A 14,997-nucleotide genomic window follows, 5' to 3' on the forward strand; every position below is an offset into this window, starting at 1 on the left:
TTGTCAGAAAATAGAAAAAATAAGTTTCACTTACTTTAATACTCCATATGAAATATGAATTATGAAACTATGTCTTTACTAAGGTATTAATTGAGTCAGTCAGTCGGCAGGCCCTTCAAACTCTGGAAATGTGTCAAATCTTTGAGTTTTATTTAAAAGAAACAATTGACTCCAATGTAATTATTGTCTGTGTGAGAGCTGACGTAGCTCAGAAAGCTGCTCAAGCTTGGTTTTCGTAGTAGCAGTTCCTCCATGATTTCACTGGCTTTTTGGGGGGAATTGCTGCAGCCTAAATTACCTGATTTAATGGCAGCTTCTTTAATGTCAATGTTTTTAGGCATTTCTTTGTAATTAAATTGCAAGTAAAAGTGACAATTGCAATAATGTTTGTGATTTATTTTTGTATAATTCATTATAAATCATAGGCAACTTGTTCCAGTGACACTAAAATCACTAGTAGTTTAGTGATGTATGGCTTAACGTTTTGCAGGGGAGGCTGCTGTCATTGATGAAATTTGTACAATAGTTATGGTGATTGGACATTGCAAGGTCGCGCAGAATTTAGAGACTGATCTGATTGCAACTTCCTGAAAGGAAGCCTTCCACATTATAATGGGCATTTTAAACTCAGTTTTAGTTTTAAACATGGCTTATAACCAGGTTAATTTGGGGAAATACATTCAATTTATTCATTTATTTCAATCAATCATGAATAACAAAATATTGTTCCTAACAGGTCATGTGATGTGAAATCCATAAACTTAAAAAAATAAATCTTTATATATGTAAAAGTATTTCAGACACTCTAAAATACATGTGCTATCCATTTGGCCCTTAACATTAGCTTTATATAAATAATCCATCAACATCTGACAGTCTCTTTCACTGTAGAGCCTGAAGAAAAAGAGTTTGAAGTGAAACCTTATAAAATCATCCCACATTTTCAGGGAACATTTCCAACCACCTGTCAGCTGGCTGAGACCGTTCAAAGCACGTTGTAAAATGCACTGTGAGTGTCAGCAGGTAAATCAACCCGTCAGTCTCAGGTCTGGGAGGCTGCCAGGTGTGAGTGCGTGGCTGTGAATGTGAAGCAGGGCGGCAGTAATGAAAAGAGCTCCCGTGGGTGCTCAATCAAGCCGTCAGGATAAAACAGAGGTTAACACAAACAAAAGCTACCTGAAAGTCACAGCTTTCATCTGTTAAAGTGCTTAATCACACGGACGGACTGCAGCGGTGACTCAGCGCCGGCTGCAGTCACCGAGTGCTGTCAGAAAAAACACAAAGACCACAAACACAAATACAACGACAAGTCTGTGTGTAAGTGTGTTCAGCTGCAGTTTGTTTAATGGCCACTAGATGCTACTGCAGTGAAAACTAGTCTATAAAAATATTGTTTTTCCCGTTGTTTCCCAGTAACATGAAAAACTGAAACTGCTGGCACAGGGGTCATTTCTTGCACGTTAGATGATGTCAAAAATGTAATAATAATATAATCCGACCTGCAAGATTATTTGTAATTATTAAAAATGTTCCCCTTTATATACAATTGTTTTATTTTAGAAAGTTGTTGTGTTTAAATGCCAGCAAAGGCTTGACAGGAAGAAAGCAGGTTTCAGGGATTTATAAGTAAAGATTATATAAAAATGTATAAAAATGATGCTTTCTTGCAGTACTTGAACGTTGAACCTTGAGTTTGAGCCCTCTGTTCTAAACAAATCTACAGTAAATAAGTAAATGTACATGTTAAACAAATATGTTAAAAAACAAAAATATTGAAACCAGAAGCAATAACAGTGTATCTACAGTAGATCAAATATATGCATAAAAACAGACATAAAACATCAAAATACATAATCAACTTCATGGAATCCACATGTGAAACAAACATAAAGTTAAACACGTATACATTAAACATAAAATATAAATATATAAATATAAAATATACTCACATACATATGTAACGTAACACTTGATTCTTTACTAAAATCTAACTCCACACGAGCAGCGTTTGTGTATTATTGATTACTGCAGCATTAATCTGCCGGGCGCTCTGTGTGTGTGTGTGTGTGTGTGTGTGTGTGTGTGTGTGTGTGTGAGTGTGTGTGAGTGTGTGTGTGTGTGTGTGTGTGTGTGTGTGTGTGTGTGTGTGGTGGACAGACTGATGAGTCATTGTATCTGAGAGGCTTTGATGTTGTATCTGGACCTGACGAGGCGAACGCTGCCAAACAATAAACTCTCTCTCTTTCATCCCTCTGTCCTTTCTCCTGTGCTCATTTCTCTTCCTCCTCCTGCTGCTCCCATCCCTCCATCCTTTCTCTCTCAGATCCAATCATAGTCTTTCCCTCTTCCTTTCTTCTCCTCCTCTCATCTCACCTTCTTCACCTCCTCCATCATCCTGTCTCACCTGTGAACCACCTCTTTCTCATTAGGTCCAATCCTCGTCTCTGTCTCTCCCTTCCTTTCTTCCTCCTTCTGTTTTCCTCCTTCTCTCATCCATTTCGTCTTCTTCCTTTAAGCAGAACGTATTCTCGTCCCACCACAGATCCCTCCTTCTGCCGGCGAAGGTGTTGTTCATTGTTTGATTTAACCCTTTGTTTGACAAGCCAGGCACTGTTGGCGATTTGTTGGTCAGATGGATGGAGGATTACCTTCACAACTCCTGGTTCTTGGCAGTAATAAAAAAGGTGCATAACCTTCTTTTCCCTCCTCCTGTGTCTTCCAGGTGTTCGTCGTCTGCCAGAGATGGACCAGCGGGTTGGTGCAAATGTCCACTACACCCTTCTGATCGCCTGCGTGCTGGTGGCCTTCTTCCTGGGCGCCATCTTGTCAGGTTTCCTTGTGTCGTGTTACTGCAGCCGCAGCGCTGCTCAGCGAGCGAGGAGAATGGGGAAAGACCCAGAAGTGTCGCTACCTCACGCCCTATCGCTGCGATCCCTCGCCAAGCTCAACGGACTGCTGGATGGACAGCCGAAGGTGGGTGGACTCTTTGGACAGGGACAATGTATGATGCAATGCGTTATGGTGAAGGAGAGGCTGCTGCCAACCAGAAACTCTCACCAAGAGAGCAGAAAATATTGATTTATGATAAAAAAAATAGTGACATAAAACAGACATTTAGCAGAAACTGAAGTTGCCATACTTGGATTGTGTCTTACAGCAGTGATACCCAAAGAGATTCAAACGTTTCTGTTACTGAATTTGCTTTAATACGAACACTCGCATTTTATTAAAAAAATGAAAGATTTATTTTACTCAAAGAAAATAAGAAAAATATAGAAAGTGTCCCATTTTAAACAGCTCTTGAGGCCATTCGAGTTCAGATAACAGAGTTTACGAGGTCCACTTGAATGCACCATGAAGTCCCTGTCTGTGCCCACACTTTTACACACAATGAAAATGTATTTATGTATTTTATTGTGTTATTATGCATTTTTGCTTAATGATACAGATAAGGGGCGTCATTCAAGGCATATCATTCGGTCAACTTTTCGCCTTTCGGTCGATATTCAGGGTTTCGTTTTTATATAAAAAGTGTTGATGGTTTCAGAAAAGATCAGCAAATCTGTTGTCATTGTGTGTTGAAAGTGCAGATTCATTTGTGAATACATGCACCTGAAGCATCTCTCAGTTTGAGGAGAATAAACACGTTACCTCGTCTACACTACAGACATTTGCAGCAGATTTGTCTGGTTTCTGTCGAAGAACGAGCTGAGAAGTGGCGACATAATCAGCTGAATTCTGAGCAGCAGTGTTAATATTCATCCTCTCTCTGGGGGGACACGATAAGTTAATAGCTTCACTTCAGTCTTTTATTCACTCATTACAATTGGCTGTTTCATTAAGAACTCCATCCCTTTTTCAAAGTGTCCTTGAGCAAAAACTGAATCTCTGTGCTGCTGCTGGCTTCCTGCTGACCTCTGACCCCTCTGCTCAAATGTTCCTCATTATATGGTGTGGAATATGATAATTGAAAAGCACCATGAAACACCTGCTGAAAAAGTTTTTTCCTCACAGCTCAGGTTGTTGTTTTTTAAAGATTAAAAATCAATGTATATATTTTCTCTTTCACCCTGAGTTTATCCACCTCTGGCGGGGAAAGCAGAGAGAAACTGTCTCTCATTCCAATTTTTCTTTTGTCTTCTTTCAGGAGGACAAACTGGACGTGTCCACCCCAAAGATGTACAGCTCCTTCATCCCCAATGGCCGGTCGGAGCCTCACCTCCACACCCCCGGACACCAGGGCCTGCCGCTGGGAGACCCCGACCTCAGCCTCTCCCAGGTAGGACAGCTCATCACGGAGTCAGCCTGGTTTGGTTCATGATAAAATACTGTTGTTGCATTTAATAAACTGATTTTATACCTAAAGGTCGATTTACCACTCATCTTAGTCTGTGAAAACTAGGGCTGCCCCCTAGTCAGAGAGACAAGGTGCAGCTCTTGAACAGAGTTTGACGTTGTCACCGGGACTAAAGTAGCAGACGATTGTTGCAACACAGATCTTTTCTCGTAACGCAGGAAGTCTCTTACTGGTGCACTGTTGCATATGCTAACTGTACTGGACTGGAAATAGGGGCTTAAGGAGGGGAGGGCTGCAGCTGGTCCCTTCTTGTAATGGTTAGCTCTGTGAAACTGCGATGGGCAGTAACGATTGCTTAATTGATTTATGAAGTTGTTATTTGCAGCTCTAATGCCATGGTGGTCCGTTTATCCTATCATTAGAAGCTTGGTGGCAAGAATTTATAGTGACGAATCGCAAAGCTGAAAGGTGATTGTAGATGTACATTAAGTGGAACTGGGTATTATTCACAGCCAGAGGTTGTGGCTTTTATGTAAAAGATCAGTCGTATTTCCTGTAGAGCTTTTAGACCGAGCACAAACGTTTTTTTAAAACGATGCCCTCTTTGACTTGAAAATGTTTTAAAACCCATCGGTCTAACCTCTGTTTAGTCTCTGTCTCAGGGTGATGGAGAGCTGTCCGGCCTGCCCACGCCTGACTCCACTCCGGAGCTTCCCATTAAGAACATGAAGGCCCTGCGGCACCATCAGTACGAGAAGAACCAGAACTGCAACAACGCCAAGGACAACAACCCCCAGTCTGGGCCCAGCTGCTCTGGATCCAGTCTGGGTTTCATGGCCGTTGTTGGGAACTCTTTGACCCAACAGGTGTTTCCCTTCTCTCATCACCACAGCAACAGTTTCAGCAACGGAGCAGCTCATGGAGCAGGTGCTTCTTCGACTTCACTGCACCTCCCAGAGGAGAGGAAAATCTCCAATGATGAGCGAGCAGCAGGAGCAGGAGGAGGTGGAGGTGGCGGGGGAGTCCCACATCACCACCACTCCCAGCAGTCCCTTCCCCAGACAGTGGTGGACGTGTCGGCACTGGATGAGCTGCTCAAACACATCCATGAGGTCAGCGCGTCAGGGACCGGAGGAATCAAGGTTCTCACCTCCACCTCCTCATCCTCTCTATTCCCCGGGCCCTCCTCATCGTCTTCTGGAGGACATAATAATCATCACCACCATCATCATACTCACCACGGCCAGACCCGCACCCACCATTACAACCACAGCCATCACCATAGCAACCACCACAACAATAACAGTAGCGGCAGTAGCAGTCACCATCACCAGCAGCAGATCCCCGAAACAGAATCTGCTTCGTATTACAGCACCTCTACGTTGCCGAGGGATGGCCTCCCCAAGCGCCTGGACGCACCTACTCAAAACTCCACCTCATCATCTGCCACTTCCTCTTCTTCCTCCTCCTCATCCTCCAACAACCCCACCTCCTCCACCTCCATCCCTTCTTCCTCCTCTTCGTCCGCCTCAACTCCGCTCCAGCAGCAGGTGATTCCAGAGAGACCCGGAGGAAGCAGCGTCTCAGTGACACGCCACCACTCTCAGCGCCACTCCCTCATCAAGATGGGCAGTGGGGGCGGCGCTGTGCCACGCAACCACAGCTTCAACCAACGGGGGGCACAGCACGCACACTTTTTAGCCAGGATGAACACCAACAGCAGCAGCAACGGCCCCCCAGGTGCGAGCGGGGCGGCTAATGGGAACACCAACGACGAGAACCAGCGGCCATCGATCGCTAACACTTGCCTGACACGGCAGCACAGTTACAGCGAAGGGCCACATGTGCAGCGGGCAGCAATCGTCCGGAGAACAGCGTCGCTGAAACCCCAAGTCCCGCCCAAACCGCTGTTCCTTCCGAACACAGCGACATCACCGGTAGCAGAGGCAGGAAAATACAACTACTGAGACTGAAAGAGGAAGTGGTGCCATTCCAACATGGCTCCTACAGTCCTCAAAAAGCAAAGTTCTCCGTGTCTGCAGGGCTTGTGAGAAATAACAAAATGAGGGCATTGATGGGACGAAAAGACACAAAAGAGACTTCAGAGCTTTTTGTTCCCATCACTCCTCATTACGACCCTTCAGTTGTGGTTATTTTCCTGCTGCTGAGAGGACGCCGTCCGTCGCCTGTCTGAGTCACGACCGCTGCATTGTAGCTGCTTTGCTCAAAGAGTAGAGCCACACAGACAGACACTCTGAGGATCGACAAATAAACAAGATCTCTGACTCATTTCTTCGGGTAGGCGGGGCCGCTCGTGGCGACTTTCCCCACACAACATACTGCGGATCAAAACCGGCTCAGACGAGTCTGAGAAACATTCCAAAAGGAGGGCGAAAGATGTTAATGATTCAAAAGGAGTCCCCAAGGCTCGAAGTGGCCTCAAAAATTCTTGATTAATGCAGTTTTCTTATGAGTGCTTTGATCTAATGTCCCCAGTTGTTGCACCTTGGCACGGGGCCCGGATTTCATTTGCACAGATTCAAAAAGGCAGGGAATCGGACTGCTGCGGATCTGACATGAACTGAATCTGGGACCGCTGGGAGTGTTGGAGGTTTCTCCAGGACTCTGAGTCAAACGATGGCATTTCTTTCCACAGGAGAAATCAAACAAAAGTCATATAATGTCAAACAACGCCCAGAGGGTATTTCTTTTCCTTTGGAAGTCTGTTTGTCCCTCTGAATCTGGTCTGGAAAATTAAAACTGAGAGGACGGTTCACTCTCCTTTTCTGTCAAAGTCCAAAGGGACAGAAAAAAAAACTACAATGAGGTTTTTGTTATCACATCCAATGCTTCAAGATGACGGGATGTTCAAGAGATGGAGATTTTTGTACACCAACACATCAGCAGCACTTTGAGGAAAAGATGGTTATGCTGTATGAGCTGTGGTATTAAATCCAAATGTCAAAATCCAACAGCCACCCTGACAGTCCATACAAACCAGATGAATGTTCCTTTTTTATACCATATTGGTATCTGAAAAACAAAGAAAGCACTAAGGTTGACGGTGTTTTGTACGGAGCCCAGTAGGTGTTCGAGGGAGGATAAAAGCCTGCCTCAAATTAGAAATTTATGCACTCAATACACTCCTTCAATTTAGTAATTTGTATGTTCAGATTATTTAATTGATTCTCTTGAATTAATAATTACCCTCAAATGACTTAATGTGCCCCTTCCCTTCTCTCTTTTGCATCCGGCTTTATGTGTGAAGAGCTCTGAAACCTCAGAGCAGAATTTTCATGAACTGGCATCTTCAGGATCTATAAAATATGTTTGAAGGGAAGTGAAAGATAAAGTGAAACTGTATTTAATCCATCAAGTCCGCTGTTAACTTCAGGGTATTAATTAAAACATTTGAGGGAATAAAAATGTTTTCTCATCCCTTACTGAGCTCTGTAGTCATTTACAGCTTACGGTAGTACAGAAAAGGGGAAAGAAAAGACAGCTCACAGAATGAAAAGTATAATAAAATTCAGCTTTTTTTCAAAATGTCAATTCACCCAAAATACAAAAAGATGAATTCTCTTATTTAGTTCTAGTGCAGTGGTTCCCAAAGTGGGTGTCCTGCCCCCCTGGGGTACCAAGGGAGTGTAAGAGTCGTTCATTTTCAGTGTTTCTACTGTACAATTTACCAAAATTGACATTTTCGTTAACTACAAATTTATGTTGATTCTTAAAATATGTCAAAAAGACGAGAAAAATAAGCAATAAACATTAAAGTTACCATAGTAGCAAAACTAAGAGTCTGCAGCCAGTGAATGACAACCTACATACAGCCATATCTGTTTAAAAGTTATATATGCGAAATCCCCTTTCCACTGAATGTTGCACAAGAGCACCAGCATCTCAAATAGGAACAGTTGGCGCTATGGCCGGCCAGACTTCATTGACAAAACAAGTAATTTTACCTAATCATAAAATGCACATCAAACTGGACAGAAATAAAATAAAACTCACCAAACTTATCTGTTAGTGTTTCCAACAATCACCAACTCCGGTTTGGTGGAAATAAATCTGTAATTCACCGACATAGATGATAAAAACAGGAGTTTCAGTCGGAGCAGACCGGCTATGGAAACAAACCACAGAGAGGCTGCGATACAACACAGGCAGAGGGAGAGAGACACCATGTGACTCTGTATCTTTATATAGAGAATGGTTGTTCGCTGCTAAATCAATGTTTTAAATCTCAGTTCTAACCTTTAACTTGTAACACTGATGTAACATGTAAATTATCAACTTATTTGTTTTGTATTTTGGGGACAACGATATGGTTTAAAACAATTTCGGAACCGCTGCTTTAGCAAGTTTCTAGCCATGCAGTTCAGATTGTTTTTACGCTGAAGCAATTTTTAGAAGGACTATTTCTTCAGTTGTAAATAGTGTGAATGAAAACACTTAACAGGTTACTGGACTGTGGGGATGAGCGAGTACGCCATTATTTGTATCTGTTCAACCAGCCTTAAATTGATACGCGTTGATCAGAAGTTGCTATATTTATTTGAAAACTTTACATAAGTAAAGCTTGAGAGAAATGTTTTTTATCACAAGAAACATAAATGTAAAAGAACTATTTGTTCGTATATTTACAACTATGTAACAACACATTTTACTCTTTGGTACTTGTAAAACGTAGATTACCTGTACCGGATACTAGTTTCCACCGAGTACTCGCTCAACCCTTGTCTCTCTCAAAAACTGTGGACAAATAAAAACCATGTGCATGGCTAGATACCTCAATGGAAGAGTGTTTATTTTTGTGGTAATTTGGGTGAACGTTGAGCCACTTTGCTTCACATTAATTCACTGTTACAGACTTTCCAGTGCGACCACAGTCTGTGGGAGTGTTTCTTCACAGATGGTCTATAAATACCCGACTGTGAAGGGAATCTGGTGTTTCCTGTTTTACTTTTTACCTCCCAGTGTTTGTCAGCGGTCAAGAATACTTTTTTTATTCTGTGGCTGCTTCCTCTCTCTGGGCACTCGGCCTGAAACTGCAGAACGAGAAACCAAACAAGTGGAGAGGTCAAATGTTAACAGTATAATACACAGGCAACAGGCAGGGGAAGTGAGCAACACAGCCAGCAACAGCAATAAGAGGCTGCGGCCAGGACAAAAATACCTGCATACAAAACAAAACCCTGCAACTCCAACAGCTGACGGAGTTGACAGCCCGCGTTGCTTAAACGTGTTGCTGTGCGGATTTGGTTAAGTTTGGAAATGTCTGGCAAATGAATGTGATCTTTAGATTTGGAAAAGTTACTCAAGCTTGAATGTGTAACGGAGACTCACTGTCATCTCGCAGTTGTTTCCAAGACTCATCTATAAAGAACCGTACTGGTGGCACACTTTATATTACTGCTGACCACGTTCCAAAACATATGGTTTTGTATTGATTCTGATTTCTGACCTTCTTAATGCAAAAAACAACAGTTATTGAAGAATCCCAACCACCTCAAGACAGATAATAATAATAGTAAAAAGTATTGACGTTAATGTCAGAGTATTCAGCTGTTAGAAAACATCAGTAGTGTCTCTCATTTGAAGTAAAAAGGCAACAGCAGATCAATTAAAAGCGGCAAAAAATTTTAATCCCGGCAAAATTCACTCCCCTTTCAGTTATCGTGTGGTGAAGAAGCCCTTGATGTTGAGTTCAGTGAGGCTCAGACATCTAAGAATGGACAGTAAGCTTTGAATTAATGAGATATGTCAGAACAGAAAATCAAGCCAGAACACAAACAATACGTCAGGACGATCGGAATTCCATAATAAAGTTTATAAAGTTTCTTGCATCAAAACTGTTTTAATCAGCAACTGACTCAAAAATGTCAAAGACCAAGGAATCCTTGGACACTCACCAAGTTCCTGCTCATGATACGATGATAATGCTGACATAGAGTTGAGGGACACTAAACTGTGAAACACCTTATTTTTAAGCACTGCACCACTTTCAAAGCATTATCATTATGACACAAATTTTACAGGCTCTCCTATATAGATATGGGCTGATATTACCACATCCTTCAGCTAAAGAGATAAACATTTTTAAAATGCTGCAATGATTTGATTAACACAATGTGCTGTACACATCGTCCAGCCCTGTCTGGAGTCATTTTCACTGTGAAGGATTATCTCTGATGCAAAATTACTAATTTTCACATGTCTGGAAGAAAGGAAGGTAATCAGTCTAAACACTGATGGTCTGCAGTAATATAAAAATGTTACTTTGATTTGAAGAAAATAAATGAACTCATGGTCTACTTACCTGTTGTTTTCAGAGTTTAAAACCATATCTCACGGTCTTCCTCAGCCAATGGACTTTTGTTAGTCGTTGCCTCCTGCTGCTGTATCCTTGAGCAAGATACTGAACCCCTGATGCTGTGCATTGGTGTGTGAATGTGCATGAATGAGGTAGTTTCTGTTCGATGGACTTTGCCATCACTGTGTGAATGTGTGTGAAAGGGCGAATGTGGCACGTAGTGTAAAAACGCTTTGAGTGGTCGGAACACTAGAAAGGCGATACAAGTACAGGTCCATTTACCATTTACCATCCATCATCCCGTCACAGTAACGGTTGTATTTTGTGTGTGTGCTGAAGAAGACCATGATGTGTGGATAAAAAACTGTGCTAAACCTAGTAAGTGGACCTTGGGTTAATGGTTACTGGTTAAAACAGTTTCCAAAGATAAACTCTTACACTAAACAACACTTTGTGCAATTTACCCTTCCAAAGCCACGCCCCTTTTTGAACCTTGGTCAACTTCCTCCTTTCCTGTACTTCGATATGCTAGGCTAATCTATGTTGAAAAGACAGTCACATCTTACATTAGCTATCAGTTGTAAGGAGCTAGCTAGTTTAATGTAGATTAGCTACCTAGTTAGCTAGGGTTTTGCTAACATTGGCTAACTTAAGATGTGACTATACATATATATAGTCAAACCTGTCTAGCAAACCCTTGTTGGTGGTCCTGGGACTATCCCAGCCAAAGTTTACATGAGTTCAGGTGTATCATCTCCCATTCGACCTGGCTTTACGGCTTTGCAGTAAAATATTTTTATACAAGAATCCATTTCCTGAATGGGAGATCTTGGAGAATGTAACAAACATGGTTGTGCTTTGTTCCAGCTCCGGTAGAGGTGTCTCCAAAAGTATTTTTGGGGTCCTTGCCCCTAGCCTAATATATACACCAATCAGCACTAACATTGTGAGCACTGGACTCCCTGACTGGTCCCAGACCAGCAGACTGCTCTGCACTGTGTGTTCTGACCCCTTTCTATCAGAACCAGCATTAACTGTTTCAGCAGTTTGAGAACAGTAGCTTGTCTGCTGGATCAGACCACACGGGCCAGCCTTCACTCCCCACGTGCATCAATGAGCCTTGGTTTTTGTCTTTTCAACATAGATTAGCCTAGCACATAGCATATTCAAGTACAGAAAAAAAAGGAAGTTGACAGAGGTTCTGATCGAGGCTTTCTCAAATGTTACCTGACTTAGAAAGGATGAATTTCATGTAAAGCACCAGTCCGATCTGTTAACTGATATAAACACTGAGCTCTTTAGATCCCGGTCAGGGATTCTCTGAAATATCGAAACAGGAAAATGAGTTTCGGGTAATGTGGCTTGAGAGACAAAAATCAATAAACAGTAGCCTGATGTCAGTTATTAAAACAAACTTTTTTCTGTGAATTTTTAAGTGTCTGGTTCCCAGCTGCCGGTGAACCAGATAAACATCCAGCAGCCGGTTTTAGTTTTATCCGACTCGCTCAGCGCGCCGGACGCACGCTCCCGGCACAGATTAAGCAATAACGAAGCCGCGGTGATGCTGCAGCAGAGTGTTAGTGAAGTATCCCTGTCTGCTGGAGACGGGAGGCAAGCAGCCTCTGCACCAAATGATGCAACTTTGAGTCCGCCAGCACCAGACGGTCGAGCGGAGCGGATGGGAGGAGGGAGTGGGGGGGGGGATATGGGATGTGAAGCGCCTGCCTAATGAGACGTGATGTAAAACTGCATCAGGCGTCTCCAACCCAGACTGAGTGATCGTTTTGTTCAGATTTAATAAAAGGAGGACAAAGCAGCGGTTTGGTATTGATTTCTACTTCACGTAAAGAGAGGATTTGTGTATTTGGAGATGTTACATCATCCTCTTTCATCTCCCGGCCTGAATCACTCAGCTGACTGAAGTGTTTGATAGTTATCGGAGATTAGTGTTGTTCTGGTCACTGGGAAGAAGCTGCCTGTGTGAATCAAAGTCTAAATTAACAAGCCGTGTTCACACGAGAACAGCCAACCTGATCTTCACCTCTGTGCGGCAGATTTGATTGTTTCTCAAGTGTCTACAGAGGAAGAAATAACATTTTGAAAAGGTTAAAAGGATTCTAATAAGAAAGAAATGTTGGTGCCACAGAATGAGTTATGTCTGGTCTTTTTGTGCTATTTAAAGGAATGCGCTGCTGGTTTAGAATTTTCTACCACATTAATTGGAGTTGCGTCTATTTAACATAAGCTGACCAATTTTTCAAACATACAAAGTACTATTTAAATTGGTTTCCCTCTGTTTTCCTCTTTTCAATGGAAGTCAACTTGCAGAGACTAACTGCATGTAGACAATTGAACACTAAGTCATCCTTATTTTATACATAACCCTTTTCTATGAGTGGGTATGCAGCTCAAATCAGTGACCATTTTCCTTGGTGGGTTCAAGGGCACAGTTAGCTCGTGAAATATTTTAGAAATGTAACATCTGAAACAGTAACAGTAATACATCGACCTGAATGTTAAAACATTAATGATTGCTTCTTGAAAATTAAAAACTTTCTGTTCTGAAAATGATGCTGTACTTTTAATAAATGACAACATAAAGGTAACAAAGTGTTGATGAATTCAAGGGCTGTCATGAAAGAAGGCCATGAGAATAAAGAGCCAGTAGGTGGAACTTGAATTTGGATTAGTACTTAAAAGATTTTTCATTTTTATGCTTCTCCTGTGTGTTCTCCGTTTTATTTTAGGACATGAGCATTTTTCACAATTTTCGGACATTTCACTGACTAACAATCAATTTCAGTCGAAAAATTAAAGCCCTAGTTTGGACGATTTTGTTTAACAAACTTCAGAGAACAGTATTGCTGAGTATCAAACCGAAGAACTTTTCTGGTACCAACCAAAATGTGTCAGAAAACTGTCACATACCAAAAATTGGCCTTGATTGTCGAGTCTAATCCTGTAGAAATCTTCTTCCTTCAGGTAGTTCCCAATTTTAGACTTTACTTAGACAAAGGTCTTGAACAAATGCTTGGGTATTTTTCAAACATATCTACTAAAGTATTACTGTGGTATCGGCACAGAAACTGGCGTTTCAAACGATACCCAGCTCTAGAAAACGGTCAGTGGAGATGTAAAGAAAAAGCAACTTGTAGTTAATTGGCTCAAAAATAAAAAACTACCTGTGTGTTCCTTCAAATCGCTCCATAGGGGCTCTCAGCAGTATTGTCACTTTCAAACTGAACTGGTTACAGATAAAAACAGCCAGTCTGGTATTCCTACAAATTAAGTGTAAGAGGTCAGTATTTTTCACCTTGCTGTACACAGAACAGAAGTCACCTTTTATAAATGTTTTACATTGAAATACAATTGTAGTCAGGTTCTGAAGCAGACAAAAACATCAGATTTTTCAGCATTCGGATACTAAAAAGACAAAGTGAGGAACGTAAATCTCCATCTGTTCTGAATAGAAACTGTCAAAAGGCTGTTGAAAAAAAAAAAGATGCTGGAGTTCATTTATGGTCCTTTAGAAATGTTTTCACTGGGTGCTACTACGGGAACGCTGCAGATAATAAACACTATTGCTCATTTTATAAAAAGGGTTTTTGTATGAGGATGCACTTGTAACCTTCAAAATAAATTTGTTTATTCCTTTCGTGGTTCCCGGTTCCCGTCCTCAAAGCGTGCTCTCTGTGATTCAGCCAGAGAGACGGAGGGGGAACAGAGACACTGTGAGCCACTGATGACGGACTCACAGCGCCACTCGGTGGGCCTCACCAGAATGACAATGTAATAATGTCAAGGCTATTATGTTTACCTTACTGCTATTAATTAACAATGTGGATGACGGTGTAAATAAAGGCTACTGTGGAATATTACTCTAAGTAGAGTGATTCTTATTTATGTGGCCTCCTTTTGAAATTGTGAAAAACAGAATAAAAAGTTGCAACAGACTTTTACAACCAGTCATACTGTCTGGGATGTACCCTTGTCCTTGGCAAGGCTTCAGGATCTGTTGATGCAACCCAAAACAGCTTATGAGGATCCAGGGGACCTTGAGGGATTTCTACCAGAGGTCCTTCAGGATGTTCTAGGATTCCCTGAATGTTCTCCAAGATTGATAGAGGTCCTTCTCAAGTTGTTGCAAGACCCTTCAAAGGTATTTCAGGAGTCCCCTTGGGCAGCTCCAGAAGAAGGTTGTTCCAAAAGTCCAGGAGTTCTTGTGCGCGTCCCAGGGATGCTTCTGGATGTCCCAAGACAGCTTGGAGGTGTTTCAGGAGATTAGTAGTTCTTAAGGAGGATCTAGAGGTCCTTGACAAAGTTCTTAATAAAAATAGTATTCCAAAACCAGTTTGTTACAATGAGCAGCATATTTAATATTCTG

At 41.9% G+C, this 14,997-nt stretch overlaps 1 protein-coding gene across 4 annotated transcripts in view; it reads left to right on the forward strand.

Annotated features, from left to right (window-relative positions):
* Positions 1-14,491, forward strand: part of LOC127357965 (semaphorin-6D) — a 140,680-nt gene extending 126,189 nt beyond the window's left edge. For 3 of the 4 annotated variants that reach the window (XM_051390624.1, XM_051390622.1, XM_051390623.1), the window contains 3 exons: positions 2,723-2,973; positions 4,148-4,279; positions 4,948-14,491. In XM_051390624.1, coding sequence (XP_051246584.1) covers positions 2,723-2,973; positions 4,148-4,279; positions 4,948-6,264 — 1,700 coding nt within the window. In that variant the 3' untranslated portion in view covers positions 6,265-14,491. The remainder of the gene's footprint in view (positions 1-2,722; positions 2,974-4,147; positions 4,280-4,947) is intronic. The other variant, XM_051390626.1, reaches the window with a different exon arrangement.
* The last annotated feature ends 506 nt before the right edge of the window (positions 14,492-14,997 follow it).

This window comes from Dicentrarchus labrax, unplaced genomic scaffold, assembly GCF_905237075.1.
Source record: "Dicentrarchus labrax unplaced genomic scaffold, dlabrax2021, whole genome shotgun sequence".
Taxonomy (NCBI): domain Eukaryota; kingdom Metazoa; phylum Chordata; class Actinopteri; family Moronidae; genus Dicentrarchus; species Dicentrarchus labrax.